General features: G+C 39.9%; 1 protein-coding gene across 1 annotated transcript in view; it reads right to left on the bottom strand.

Moving 5' to 3' along the window:
* Window positions 1-14,294, bottom strand: part of TASP1 (taspase 1) — a 236,680-nt gene extending 222,386 nt beyond the window's left edge. The window contains exons 1-4 of the mRNA XM_007450197.1: window positions 14,254-14,294; window positions 4,980-5,198; window positions 1,792-1,859; window positions 16-84 (exon numbers count right to left, since the gene is read on the bottom strand). Coding sequence (XP_007450259.1) covers window positions 16-84; window positions 1,792-1,859; window positions 4,980-5,124 — 282 coding nt within the window. The 5' untranslated portion in view covers window positions 5,125-5,198; window positions 14,254-14,294. The remainder of the gene's footprint in view (window positions 1-15; window positions 85-1,791; window positions 1,860-4,979; window positions 5,199-14,253) is intronic.
* Between the last annotated feature and the right edge of the window lie 1,220 nt (window positions 14,295-15,514).

Below are 15,514 nucleotides of genomic sequence, written 5' to 3'. Positions count from 1 at the left end.
AGAGAAAAGAAATACCTCAAGTTCCACCAGGGCTGCAGTCACTGCATCTGTTGCAAGGGCACCAGCCTGTAGCTTTTCAATTGCCTATGAAACCAAAGGGCAAGATTATTCATTTTAAAACCACAACTTCTTAAACATACCCAGAAACTTTCCAAAGGCTTGAAGAAATGTAGGAGACATTTAGAGTTAATAAAAATTGATCACTAGAGTTCCATTCCATACCTCAAGACATAAACGACTTAGATTTAAAATAAGCAATTATTCAGGATAATTTATAATATAGCTCACTCATTATTATTCAAATTAAGACAATGAATAAATTTAGCCACTAAATACAAAATGCAAGGAATTTAGTAAGTGAAAGGGCTTCATTCATCACAGGGCAGTTCACAGAACCATAAAAATTATATAAATTCCATTTTGAAATTTGAATTCATATTTTATACAGACTAAGCTAACAATTTCTCATCCCACCATTACTACTCTCTCTACCCCTATGAAAAGTAGTTACTCTCAGTCACAGAGGCATTTCAGAATCCTTAGATGGAGCACACATTTGACAAAAGCATTTTTGATTCTATAAGGTATTCTACATCGAGATAAACATATCATATTCTTTTGTAATATAATCTATAGAGAGCAAAGGTCACTAAAATCACCTTGTTTCTTAGGTATAAACTAAGACAGGAAAGAAAGAGAAGGAAGACTGATTTTTAAATGAATAACTGAAGCTCCGATTTAGTCAACAAAGATCAAAAACTAAGCACTGTATCCCTCATGAAACTTTTAAGAAGTTCATTTGTTGTATAAATTAAGGAGGCTGGTTACACACTCTAAATGTATTATATACAGAACTATATTCCTATAAAACCGTTTCTTCTCAGATAACAAAAAGACTTCACACTGAAAAATAAGATAAAGTAATATAAAATAGCTTAAAGAATATTTACCTTTATTATAAATTTGTTTTAAAAAATGAAATCCCTGTAACCAAATATCCTTATTCATTTATGAGATTTCATTCATAAGAAAAATCTTGGATCGCTAATAAAGTATAATCTTCTTTAAATGGTATGTAAATATAAATGAAAAGAGCTGAGAGACCCCTATTTACTTGATATGCAATGTCCAATTAACATTCTATTTGCATAAAAAGTAATGGAAGGTTTGCCTACAAGAGTATACAGTCAGGATCAAAATAAAAACAAACAATATTTCTTCTGAGTCCATTCCTGCCTCCACATTAAGTATTCAACGATTTAGCAAAACCTCAAAAAACAAAGATGGAAAAAAAAAAAGCACAACTGAGTACAAGGGCAAAGTTAAACTCAGGAATGACAATGAATTTGCTATGATAAAAATTACGTGATGGAAAACAGAAGGAAAAAGTACAGGATAATCTCCCTAAGAAGAACACCCATTTTAATTTTTTATTATTTTTTTTCTTCCCTTCATGGAAAGACACATTGGCTGCCTTTGAGCTGTTTTCCCTACCCCTTCTATAGAGCTCAGTGCCGTTTCAAAGATTAAAAGATATATGATTATGTGCCCACAATTCCAAAAATACAGACTTTGATCTGGGAAAGGAAGGAAAAGATCTAAACATGATTTGGAGAATAAAAAACACAAAACAAAACAAAAAAAGACCCCACAAATACGAGCAAAATTACTTTGTGGCCCAAACAAAAGACTGTCTTATAAATCAAAACTTAAAATTTTGAATTTCAAGGTAAAGCTGCTTTTGGTCAAAACTAAACTGTTTCAATCAGACAGAATACATTCTCTTCATACCTTCTGACAAGCTCGTTTGCATACGTGTTTATATTCCTTGGCTTTGGATTCAGAATGATAACCTGCACCTGTAGTGAAAAAACAGTCAATTGTTAACTGTCATTAAGATATCAGAGACCTTGCTTATATTATATAAATAGCTCATATAAACTGATGCTCTCCTAGTGACAGTGTAACTATTGTCCTAAGTGCATGGAGTCTTAAAAATCTAACAGCTTCTTTCTGCACCATAAGCCTTTTTAATACCATGCCTTATCTCCTCTTTCAAAAGCTATTTTCCTACTAGAGGCACCAGAAATAGCTTATGTCCCCAGAGCAGCTTCGCCAAGGTCACCTCTCCTTTCGAAAACTTCTCCAAAGTTAGGAGTTTTTTAGCTGGAGTTGGTAACCCAGGCAGTGTCAAGGACAGAGTCCCTCTAAGTTCCTCTCTCTTGACCTTTGGAAAGTCCCTGCCAAAATTCTTAAGAGTGACTTCAGAAAACTAGGTAGTTTCTGATTAATACTTGAAGTTGAGGGGTGTTATATCCCACCTGTCAACAACCACCACCAATATCACCATTCCTACCCAAACTTTTCCATCCACTCACCCCTGGAATGTAGCTCAGGGTGTCTCTGAAATCTCAATGATAGCATATTCACAACTGCCTATTAGAAATCCTGGTGGTCCCTGTCTCTTAATCGAACACCCAGCAACTTCCTCAAGAGAATGGCTCTGAAATTTGTTTCCCTAAAAGGAGTAATACTTGCTTAGTTAGGGATTTGAGAATAACCTAAACAAGAAAGAAACCAAGACAAGAGCCCTTAATCAAAGTTCTTTAACTTTTTCTGAACCTCCCCCTCAGCCCCCATCCCAGCCCCCTGCTGGGCCCCAAAGGGGTCCAAAGTAGGGAAGGTTAAAGAACTACATCTCTGTATAGCTGATTCACTTTGTTATAAAGCAGAAACTAACACACCATTGTAAAGCAATTATACTCCAGTAAAGATGTTAAAAAAAAGAACTACATCTCTAAGACTCAGGGCTTCTCCTGTGAGACTGCAGACTATGACACGAACTTAACCCACCTTTCATCAGGGCAGAGAAAAAAACCAACCCAAGAAGCTATGGTTAAGGGACCCAAGAGAACAGAAAAGATGCCCAAACAACACGAATCCATAACACACGCAAATGCTAGTCCCATTTCTCAAGCAAACTCTGAAACTTCACAGAACCTGCGCCAGTACTTAACAGGACTCTCTTCATGGTTCTCTAATAAATGATCCCAGGTCTGTTGCCTTAGCAGGCCCCAAACTTTGAGCAGTGTTTCCCAAAACATGGGATACTATAGCCAAATAGATAATTTTAGTGTGTGGATAACAGCACTAATAACATTAACATATCAATCCTCTACTTAGAATAGGGAAACCATCTCAGCACGACTCCAGGAGTCTTTAATACCTGATTAACACTTGCTAATTCCTCTACTTAACAAAGGAAAGGTAAGCTTAGGATCTAAGCAGCTGACAAGCAACAGAACCTAACTAAAATTTAATCACACTGGGGTTTTTTTGCACTGTGTTTAAATTATTTTCTCTTCACGCACGTGATACCAACATTCCACTTAATAAAAGTTTCATCTTTAAAATGTTAAGGTTAAAAAGTGTTTATCTTTTTTAATATTAGGTAAAATATAGGTAGTATACAGATCTGGGGAAAAGCAAGAATCTACTACTCAAATGACTAAAACATGGGCAAGTCTTCTTTAGTGCTTTAAAAAAAAAACACACTTTTAAAATCTCTACACTGGAATTGAAATTTTGTCCCTTAAATGTACAAGATATATAATGCTGCATAATCAATCACTCTATCTGAACGTCTAATAATTTAGAAGGGGAAGGTCACCCTTCATCCATACAATTTCCTGTCATAACCCAGATTTCCTCCTATTACAGCTAGCCCCCAGCACCAACTTTGTCTAAGAGCCACAGCCATCAGGGTGTGTGTCTGAGACAGTGGGGAGGCCACAATGACTGTCATAGAAGGCAAACCTTTCCAACTAATCAAAAGCTCCATGTTGTTGCTTTTACACATCTCAGGCCTTTCTTGGACATTTTTCAAATACTCATTCTGAATGAAATAAATCACTGGGTACTATGAAAGATGCACCACCACCATGGTGTAGTAGAAAGAACACTGGACTAGGAATCTGAGTTGTTTCTATAAATTTACCTCACTTATTTGAAAAATCATTTGAAAGAAAAGGAAATTGAACCTGGTTTTTGTTTTGTTTCTAGATTCTTCTGGATTCGATTCTATAAGGCTTCCGGAGTTGTCTGTGCAGTTTAGATATAGCCAAAAGTTAATGAACAGGAAGAACACCAGTTTGACAAGAAGAAACAATTCCACCCCTCACCCCATATCAAAGCTAATCTTGCTGCCATCCTGCTTGACTGTCTAAGGAAAGTTAAAAGGAGACCCTGCCATTCCTTCTTCCTTCACAGAGGTCATGAACTTTTGACGCTAAATGCAGACAAATAAAAATGACTAAAGAAAAAGGGGGGGAAAAAAAAGTCCTACGTAGGGCTGCACTGCTTAGAAACCCTAGAGGCTTCGATGATGGGGACTCAGGGGTTGAACTCACTGTGTCTGTCTTCAAGGTACTCTGAAGTAGAGATTACAGGCTGATGAGGTGCCAAGAGCACTAGACTGGGACTTAAGGGCTCGCTTCAGGGTGTCTCAGCCTGGCTCTTGTACGAACTAGCCATGTGGCTGAAGCCACTTAATCTCTCTGGTTTTAAGATTCCTCTTTTATAATATTAAAAAGGCAAACTAGCTCTAAGACTGTGTAAATTATACTCCAAGATGGACAAAGTCAAAAATGGGGTCAATAAAATTTTTTCAGCAGCATTATTTTTAAAAACACAAACCAGAGTTTAAACAATTACTGTTTCTGGTTTTAACAATACCTAAATATGGGGTAAAAGTAAATAACAGAGTAGGTGAGTGAAGGAGACAAAGGAAGAGTCGTCATTATAAGATCTTCTAAGTGGGGAGCTAGGGGGAGGCCCTCACTCTATCGAAGTCAGTCTCTTTGGTTCCAGCTACTCTGGCAGTTTGCCTCCTCCAGATATGAAATTAAATTCCTGGGGTACTTCAAGGCAAGGGAAAAAAACATTATTTTCATCTTCCAACTCACCCACTTAGAGCTTACCTGCATGCACCAACACAAAGCCCCCTCGCTTCTCTTTATGGGGCTGCTTTGTTTCCAACTCTTTAGCTGTTATTTTAACAGCTGAAACCTGAGATGATCTGGAAGGTAGTCCTTCTCCAGAACTCATCCCCTTCTCCATGGTCATTCTCCAAGATCACCATCTTCTACTGGGAAAAGAGCATACTTCCATCCAAAAGTAACTGCAGGAGAGGAATTACTCTAAAGGAAAACAGGCAAAGAGGGTTTGCATTTCTTTCCACTAACACACACGTAACATACAAATTTGTGCACAGATAACTTTCAAAAAAAAAATTAAAAACCTAATTTTAAACTTATTTAACTGGGTAATACAAAGAATATATAAAGGTTAGAATTTAAATCTCTCTGTCCACTGACAGCACTTGCTTGAAGTCACATAAACAAAAGAACTGTTGTAAAAAGACTTCATGTTGAGTCCAAAGATATTTTATCTTTCATTTTATCTACATTGAAGAAAACCACAACAGAACTTAAATATCACTTTCTACTCCCTCCAAACCAAATGCCAATAACCTCTGGGACATTCTAGAACCACGGGCAGTGGTGGCAACATCACTGAGCCTAGATTGCTGCTTATTTTTTTCTCCAGGTTTATTGAGATATAATTGACATACACCAGTGTATAAGTTTAAGGGGTACAACATGATGATTTGATACATGTATATACTGCAAAATGATTGCCACAACAAGGTTAGTTAACACATCCATTACCTCACATAATTACAATTTTTTGTGTGTGGTGAAAACATTTAAGAGCTATAGATTGCTGCTTGCTTAAAGAAATGAAGCAACATACAGATTTACATCTGCCTGTGAAGAACCACTTAAGAAAAACAGTGTAATACTTCACAGCACAATCAATAGACAAATGCTGGGACTTCTCCGGTGGCACACTGGTTAAGAATCTGCCTGCCAATGAAGGGGACACGGGTTCAATCCCTGATCTGGGAAGATCCCATATGCCGCGGAGCAAGTAAGCCCGTGCATCACAACTACTGAGCCTGCGCTCTAGAGCCCGCGAGCCACAACTGCTGAAGCCTGTGTGCCACAACTACTGAAGCCTGTGAGCCTAGAGCCCGTGCTCCATAATGAGAGAAGCCACCGCAATGAGAGAAGCCAACACAATGAGAAGCCTGCATACATCAACCAAGAGTAGCCCCCGCTCACGGCAACTAGAGAAAGCCCATGCACAGCAACAAAGATCCAACACAGCCAAAAATAAATAAATTAATTAAATACATTCACTAAAAAAAAAAAGACAAATGCTAACAAAATTATATGACTAAACCAAGAAATTAAAATAACACTTGCGCATATACTTGTTAATTTTCATGAAAGCGTTATTTCTGAGGTTCTCAAAAGATAAATGATAAAATACAAAACTTAATAAAACAAATTACAAGCAACTTAAACCACAAAGTTTCCAATTTTTCTCACAAATTCACAAGCTTCTAGCAATCTTGGCTTAATAACAATAACGATGGCAGAACACACTTCAGACTGGGGAAAAGTGGATCATTTAAAACTCGACAGAGGGCTTCCCTGGTGGCGCAGTGGTTGAGAGTCTGCCGATGCAGGGGACACGGGTTCGTGCCCAGTCCGGGAGGGTCCCACATGCCGCGGAGCAGCTGGGCCCGTGAGCCATGGCCGCTGAGCCTGCGCATCCGGAGCCTGTGCTCCGCAGCGGGAGAGGCCACAGCGGTGAGAGGCCCGCGTACCGCAAAAAAAAAAACTCGACAGAGATTTGAAGAAAATACCAGAGTCATGTGATTGAACCTACTTAAACACCTAGATTCACACTGTTAGGTAAAAATGTATACCTTATTCTAAATTGAGAAATGGAGAAGGAGGAGCACAAGTCTTTTCTAATAGAAAATATAAATAGTAACGTGAAGAGTGACTTAGCCAACTAGTCCAAAAGAACAGTGTTACTCAAAGTGTGGTCTGCAGACCAGTGCTTGTTACCAGTCTGCAAGAGATTATTATTTTATCCATATACTAATTGCCTTTTTTTTTTTATTGGAGTAAAATTGCTTCACAATGCTGTGTTAGTTTCTGCTGTACAGTTAAGTGAATCAGCTATATGTATACCTATATCCCCTCCCTCTTGGACCTCCCTCCCACCCCACCCCCCCATCCCACGAATCTAGGTCGTCACAGAGCACAGAGCTGAGCTCCCTATGCTATACAGCACGTTCCCACTAGCTATCTATTTTACACATGGTAGTGTATTTATGACAAACCCAATCTTTCAGTTCATCCCACCCTCCCCTTCCCTACCTGTGTCCACATGTCCGTTCTCTACATCTACGTGCACATTTTCAATAAACAATGTGTACAGTTTTGTAATTCTTTTCTATTTCCTCATGTTTTGTTTATAACTATATTTTTGAAACAATTTTATCTGCTACATCTAATAAAAATATAAGCTTTTACTTTTATCTTCCATTCACAGCTCCATATCTCTGTTTTGAGGTTTTGTGGTTTTTTGTTTTGTTTTTTTCATTTTACAAGAGAAATGGTCAACAAAAATTTTTAACTTGGTCCTTCACACCAGAAATGGTCTGTGAAGCACTGCAATATGGTATTTTAACTTCCTTTAATTGCTGGTTAGAAAGAGTTCATTTAATTTTTATTATATGTCATTTCATTTAAAGGACAAATAATTTTAAATCATATATATATGCTGTTGTATTAAAATGTTTACATATATTCATAAATTTTGATTACAAAAGAGTGCTGAGGTTAATTACATAACAGTGGATTAAAATGCCTGTTTTTGTTTTTGTTTTAGGTGGTAGCTCTCTCCCTGAGGATGGATTTTCTTCCAACGACTTCACAAGGATCTGCATCAATTACCTTTATTTGACTTTGGTTATTTCTCTGAGATAGGTTACTATTTATTCCTGTGTCGGTTGACGAAGTCAATTTAAATGATTAGCAGTTCACCTGCCAGTCTCTACCTGCCATGAGGTCTGGCCTAGCCATGAAATGAGCTTGGGCCCACTTGCCCCACAAACATAGTTGTGTGAAAACTCAGGCTTTGGAAAATTCAAAGCTTCAGTTCAAATGAAACCATATCCAAGCAGTATGAGCTATAAATCTTACTCTGACTCACTGTCATCAGATGCATTTTTTTTTCATGAATAACAAGTTAGAACATCTACATTTTATAATGAATAAGGTTTGATGTAATAGGCACTCAATATATGTGAGATTTAAAAACACTACTTCTCAAGCTTGTCTGAAAAAAATAAAATGTGGAAGATGAATCAATATGCAATTTCTTAAGCAATCTACCATCCCTCAGAGACTATCTGAAATTTTTTTATTTAGCAAACCATGTCATCTCAATAAACTCCTCCAAAAATGCTGGCCCCAAAGTTCTGCTGGACTGGGAAAGGAACTCAAGTAGACAGGCTATCCAATGTACAACTCTGGCCTCCAGCTCCCAATGGTTACTGGAATATTTTTAATTCAATTAGAAATGAAGCAATTTCTACTCCAACATCAGTTTTTGTTTAACTCAGAACCCATTAAAACTCTGACCTTCCTAACAGAATTCCAACAAATGTCTCAAAAAAGAAAAAGACAAAAGCGGGGGGAAGTGGGCAAATCCCAGTTTACAGAAAAATTATATAACAGTCTAACAGATCAAAAGATGCTAAACCAGGCTTCCCTGGTGGCACAGTGGTTGAGAATCCGCCTGCCAATGCAGGGGACATGGGTTCGAGCCCTGGTCCAGGAATATCCCACATGCTGTGGAGCAACTAAGCCCGTGCACCACAGCTACTGAGCCTGCACTCTAGAGCCCGCAAGCCACAACTACTGAGCCCGTGTGCCACAACTACTGAAGCCCGCGTGCCTAGAGCCCATGCTCTGCAACAAGAGAAGCCACCGCAATGAGAAGCCCGCGCTCCGCAACGAAGAGTAGCCCCCGCTCGCTGCAACTAGAGAAAGCCCGCATGCAGCAACGAACACCCAACGCAGCCAAAAATAAATAAAAAAATAAATAAGTTTATATAAAAAAAAAAAGATGCTAAACCTCACTCAGAAGAAAAATGCAAAATAAAACTACACTCACATATCATTGGACTAGCAAACAAACCAAAAAAAAAGTAAGATAACACCATGTTTTGAGGATATAGGGAACCAGGAGTTCTCATACATTGCTAGTAGCAGCAACTCAACATGGACAATTGGGCAAAATAAACCAAAATTATAAATACACACTGAAAGACTGTCTGTAATGGGAAAGATATGGATCAACAGTATGTCTTGATGGAAGTGCTTAAAAATAAATGCAGTTCTTGGAAAAAATGAGAATGTTCTTGATATACAAATATGAAATGACCAGTCTTGAAGACATTTTAGCAAGTAAAAAAGACATGGTACAGAACTATATGCAGTACCATATTTTGAGGGAGGGGAGAAAAAAATACAGTTAAATATATATATGCAAAGCACAATCTGGAAGAATATATCAAAAAATAGCATAATAGTGGTTACCAGAAGATTTGGGTGACTGGTGGACAAAGGAGGGATGGAAATTTCACTGTTCACCATTGTGTACCTTTTGATTTTGAACAATCTGAATTCATTACTTACAAAAAAAAAAAAAAGGCTTTTTTATACATTTATTTATGAGAACACAGGTAACTAGCCAAGACCAAGTCCCAAAATAGGGCAAGCCTATGGGATCCCACTTCAAACCTTCACTAAGGGGAGAAATGCCATATTCTGAAGGTTCTCAACACTCATCCCACCTACAGAAGGAATAGACAAAAATATGGCCAATCAACAATACTGGCCAGGGCTTCCCTGGTGGTGCAGAGGTTAAGAATCTGCCTGCCAATGCAAGGGACACAGGTTAGAGCCCTGGCCTGGGAAGATCCCACATGCCGAGGAGCAACTAAGCCCATGTGCCACAACTACTGAGCCTGCGCTCTAGAGCCCGCAAGCCACAACTACTGAGCCCACGTGCCACAACTACTGAAGCCTGTGCACCTAGAGCCCGTGCTCCGCAACAAGAGAAGCCACGACAATGAGAAGCCCGCGCACCACAACAAAGAGTAGCCCCCGCTCACCGCAACTAGAGAAAGCCCGCGTGCAGCAACGAAGACCCAACACAGCCATAAATTAATTAATTAATTAATTTAAAAAAAATACTGGCCCAACAGGTGTTTTTTGGTTTTGTTTTTCTGGATCTTGAACTTCTAGGGCCACACAAACCCCAGATAATCCTAATTAAAAAATAAATAAAATTAGTATTTGATCTCTACAGTTAAGACTAAGGAGTAAAAAAATAAATCATGACCAAAGATTGACATCAAATATATACCATCCTTTTCTAACTCACCTTGTAGTCATCTTGGACTGAGCCCAGTTTCCAAATCCTATAGATTTCTTCTCAAGCATTTAACTTCCTTCTCCCTACTGCCTTGACCCTTGTTCAGCTCACACACCTCTTAGCATAAGCATTACAAAAAGCATATTAACTTTTCTCCCCAAATCCAGGCTGTCATAAAACAATCATCTACAAAAGGCTGCCAAAATAAATCTCATAAAGGACAATGCTAATCAAGACAAACAGCATGCCAAAAGACATGAGCAGGCAATACATAAAAAAGGAAATATAAACTGGATATCCAATATTAAAGAAAGAATATTCAAAGAAATACAAGAAAAAAGAAAGAAATCTAATTAGCACTGTATTGCCATCATAAACTGATGTACCCATTTTGAAAAGGAATGTGTCAGAAAGTACCAAGAGCCTTAAAATATATAATTTTGTATATACCCGCTCCCCAGAGATACTCTATATACGAACTAGTCTATATAGACACAAATAATAGTACCATGGATTCCTCTAAAGAGTACTGGGAGACTGGAGAAGAGGCAGGGGCAAGGATGAAAGGGAAACTTGATTTTCTCCTAACAACATCTCATATTTGAATTTTTTTTTTAAGTGGGTACTATTTACTAAAAAGAGAAGATTTAAGTTCTCTGTCTCTGGGACCAAGATGAATGTAAATTAACCTGATTATCAAGGGCAGAAAAGAAACTCAGAATGAAACACTTTTTTGGCTTCAGGGACTTTTATGGCACTGATTTAAGGTCTAAATCTTGACCCTATTTCTCTCAAAGATTGTTTCATTTTCCTACTGCATGTGATGACACTGTTTTTTTTTTTTCCATTAAGCCATTTAGAACACTACCACATGTCCCGTCTGCCTCTGGTGTTGAAGTTTTTCACTGTAGATTTACTTAGTCTTTTAGAAGCAGTTGAAGGAGGAAGGAAGTCATGGAATCCATTCATCTTAAGAGAAATGCTTTTAGAGAAATCCAGCCCTTAAGCTATAGCAACTGATGAATAAAGAAGCATTTTGTTGCTCTTAACATCATGAGATTGAAGGTTTAATGCCTCATTAAATGAGCTCCAAAACATACTTATTTCATCTTTGACCCAGTAATTCCACTTCTGAGAACATTTTCTTCCAAAATAATTTTAAATACAGAAAAGGTTTTATGCTGTGTTTAACATAGGATAATTTAGAAAAACAAAAATCTGGGAGCGACTTAAATACCCAACATAGAGAAATAGTTAAGAAAACGATAATCTATGTGTTTACGATCAACTGGTTTTTGTAAAGGGTGCCAAGGCCATTCAATGGAAAAAGGACAGTCTTTTCAACAAATGGTGCTGGGAAAACTGGAGAGCCACATGCAAAAGAATAAAGTTGGACCCCTACTGCACACCATATACAAAAATTAACTCTACATAAATCAAGCCCTAAATGTAAGAGCTAAAAGTATATAAAACTCTTAGGGAAAAGAAAACATAGGAGTAAATCATAATCTTGGATTTGGCAGTGGTTTTACATATGACACCAAAAGCACAAACAACCATAAAAAAAAAAAAAAAGATAAATTGGACTTCACCAAAATTTTAAACTTTTGTACTTCAAAGTACATCCTTCAAGAAAGTGAAAAGACACCCCACAAGATGGGAAAAAACGGAAGAAATATTGCAATCGGATAAGGGACTTGTGTCCAGACTATATAAAGAACTCATACAACTTTAAAATTTCTTTAAAATTTTTTTAATTCAATTTAAAAATGGGCAAAGGAATTGAACGGACATTTCTCCAAAGATATACAAAGGGCCGACAGGCACAGAGAAAAGAAACTCAACATTATCAGACATCAGAGAAACGCAAATCAAAACCGCAAGATACCATTCCACAACCAATGGAATGGCTATAATCAAAAAGACAGACAATAAGTGTTAGCAAGGATATGGAGAAATCAGAACCCTCATATACTGCTTGTGCAGGCCACTTTGGAAAACACCTGGCAGTACCTCAAAAAGTTAAACAGTTACCACATGACCCAGCAATTCCACTCCTAGGTATACATCTAAGAAAACTGAAAACATACGTCCACACAAAAACGTGTACATGGATATTTATAGCAGAATTATTCATAATAGTCAAAAAGTGGAAACAATCCAAATGTCTATCAACTGATGATGGATAAACAAAACGTGGCATAGTTATATAATGGAATATTATTCAGCCATAAAAAGGGGTGACATACTGATACATAATACCACATGGATGTACCTTGAAAACATTATGCTAAGTGAAAGAAGGCAGACAACAAAAAGCCACATATTACGTGATTCCACTTACATGAAGTATCCAGAATAGGAAAATCCATAGACACAAAGTAGATTAGCGGTTGCCAGGGGCTCCGGGAACAAGGGGAGGGGAGATCAATGGCGAGTAACTGTAACGGTACAGAGTTTCTTTTGGAGGTGACGAAAAAGTTATGGAATTAGTGATGATGGGTGCACAACGTTGTGAATATACTAAAAACCACTGAAATTTAAATTTAAAAGGGTGGAATTTTATGAATTATATCTCAAAAAAATCCATGTAATAGACACAATGTATAAACATGCTTTTTGGTTAAAATCACATTTTATACACATACACTATGATCCTAAGTAGGTTAAGAATATGCTATTTTGGGGCTTCCCAGGTGGCGCAGTGGTTGAGAGTCTGCCTGCCGATGCAGGGAACGCAGGTTCGTGCCCCGGACTGGGAGAATCCCACATGCTGCGGAGCGGCTGGGCCCATGAGCCATGGCCGCTAAGCCTGCGCGTCCGGAGCCTGTGCTCCGCAAAGTGAGAGGCCACAACAGAGAGAGGCCCCTGAACCGCAAAAAAAAAAAAAAAAAGAATATGCTATTTGTTTAAATGTAGGGAATTCCCTGGCAGTCCACTGGTTAGGACTCCCAGTGCTCTCACTGCCAAGGGCCCAGGTTCAATCCCTAGTCGGGGAACTAAGATCCCACAAGGCAGACAGCGCAGCCAAAGAAAAAAAAAGTAGAAAGAAAGAGATCAAAATGTTGGGCTGGGGCTGGTGGAACCACAGACGATCTCTTTTTAAATATTTCTACATTTTCCAGATATTCTTTAGTAAGCATGCACTGCTTTGTTTAAGTGGGGGGAAAGCTTTATTTAAACAAAAAAGCAAATTATTAAACTCCCAAGGGTATGAAAATTCCTTAGCTTAGTATACAATGATCTCAGTCACGTGGTCCCCAAAATACCTTTCATTGCCCTCCCCTACAGAGGCGAATCAAGTAGAACTCCCTCCTTCCGGAAACACGATGCCCTCTATTTTCAGGGCACCTCCAGTTCCTGTTTTCCACCCTCCTCTCCAGTTGCTCCTTTTCCATCTTCTTGGTCCTTTCCTCTTCCTCCTCCACCTGAGCAGTAAATGCTAACGTTCCGCGGGACTCTAACCAGGCCTCTATTACACCAGAGGGCTGCTTTCCCCCACCTGCCACGCAAGACCAGGGCGCACACCCTCGGGTCTCTACGAGCCTCGAACTCGGAGAAACCGCAGCCCGAGACTGCAAAGTGGATGAAGGACTGCAAGGACTCCCTCCCCACACACAGACAGTCCCTTCCCCGGAGAGGGAATGAAGCCGCCAAGCTGCAGCCGCTGGGAGGGGCCCGGCGCGGGCCCCACGCGCGACCGAGACTCGGGGGCGAGGGACGTCCCGAGTCCCTTCCTCCAGCACCTCCCCCAGCAAGGGGCATCCTGCGCGCCGCCCGCACCCGGCCCCGGAGAGGACGTCCCAGAGAGAGCGCGGCGCCCGGACAGAGGCAGCGCACGTCGGCGGCAAGGGCGCGGACAGCGTGAGAAAGAGAGACACTCACCCGCGTCAGCCCCGAGCCCTCACAGCACCGGAAGTAGTCACTCACCCGTTGCCAGGGTGAGGAAGCGAGGGTGACGTCAAGGTTTTCCATTGGCCGTGAGCATAACCACGTGGCCGGAAGCAGGCGCCCACACTCTGCTCGGTCTCCTTCCTCTGCCCCGGAGTGGTTCACCTGGTCGGGGAGGTGCAGGGAGGACACCACCTGGAGCCTCGTCGTGAGCTGCGCAGGCGCTGTTGCCTCTCTCTCCTCACCCCGCCTCTTAATGAGCCGGAAGGATGTGATCGTCTTATCTGGGTGGTTGGCAGACTAGCGATGTGTTGCGCAATGAAGTTAAACTAGTCATCATTTATTGAGATGTCACTTAAGAGCTTAAGTTCATTCAATCCTTGCAGCCCCCCCACACAGTAGGGAAAACTAGAGTTCTGGGAGGAAAGGGCTAGCCTTGCCCTGGGGAGAAGGAAAATGCCGGTGGCCTTTCTTTTAGCCTCTAGCATCTAAGACCAAGACCTAGTAACATTATGTAATCTCTTTAATGTTTCCGTGTAACTATTAACATGAATAGTTACCATGTAACTGTAACCGAAAGTGAGATCCGGCTGCTTGCCGCTCAAAAGCAAATAAAGAAGAGGCAAGGTTGGTGGAAAGGAAAGTTTGCTTTATTTTGGATGTCGGATGTTGGCAAGCGGGCGGGGGGGCAACGCCTGTCCAAAGGCCAGCTTCCCCAGACTGACAATCAGTGAGCAAGAGCTTTTATAGGTGGAGGGAGGGGGCTACATTGCAGAAACAGCACAGTCAGCTCTGACAGTCATCTTAAAGTTAATCATGAGGTGATCTGACCAGTGTTTATCTGGATTGTTTTAAGTACAGTCAGTCTTCAGTTCCAGGGTCGGTTTGTTCCCATCTCCTTGAGGCCAATTCTTGGAATTGTGGCAGCTGATGTCATGGCTACAGTCTGTCTGGTCATCATGTAGTCAACTTCTTCCACCTGGCGGGGGTTTCAGTATGTACAAGACAGCTCACAGGATATGGCTCAGAATATTAACAAGACAGCTCACAGGATACGGCTCAGAATATCATCTATATCCCTTGAGAAGGAACTAAAGGTCCCTGAATATGCTTAATGACTAAATTATTATTATTCGGTCTCCTTTGACTGTTTTCCTTTGTTTCTGCATTTTCTCATTTCTCCGATTATACTTATTCTTCAGCTAAAGTTCTTCCACAGACAAAAGGCAGGCTGAGGACATGGGGGCAAGGACCA

This window comes from Lipotes vexillifer, unplaced genomic scaffold (genome assembly GCF_000442215.2).
Source record: "Lipotes vexillifer unplaced genomic scaffold, Lipotes_vexillifer_v1.1 scaffold137, whole genome shotgun sequence".
Classification (NCBI taxonomy): domain Eukaryota; kingdom Metazoa; phylum Chordata; class Mammalia; order Artiodactyla; family Lipotidae; genus Lipotes; species Lipotes vexillifer.
Note: the sequence above shows the minus strand (reverse complement) of the source record. Positions and strands in the feature narration are given on the sequence as shown.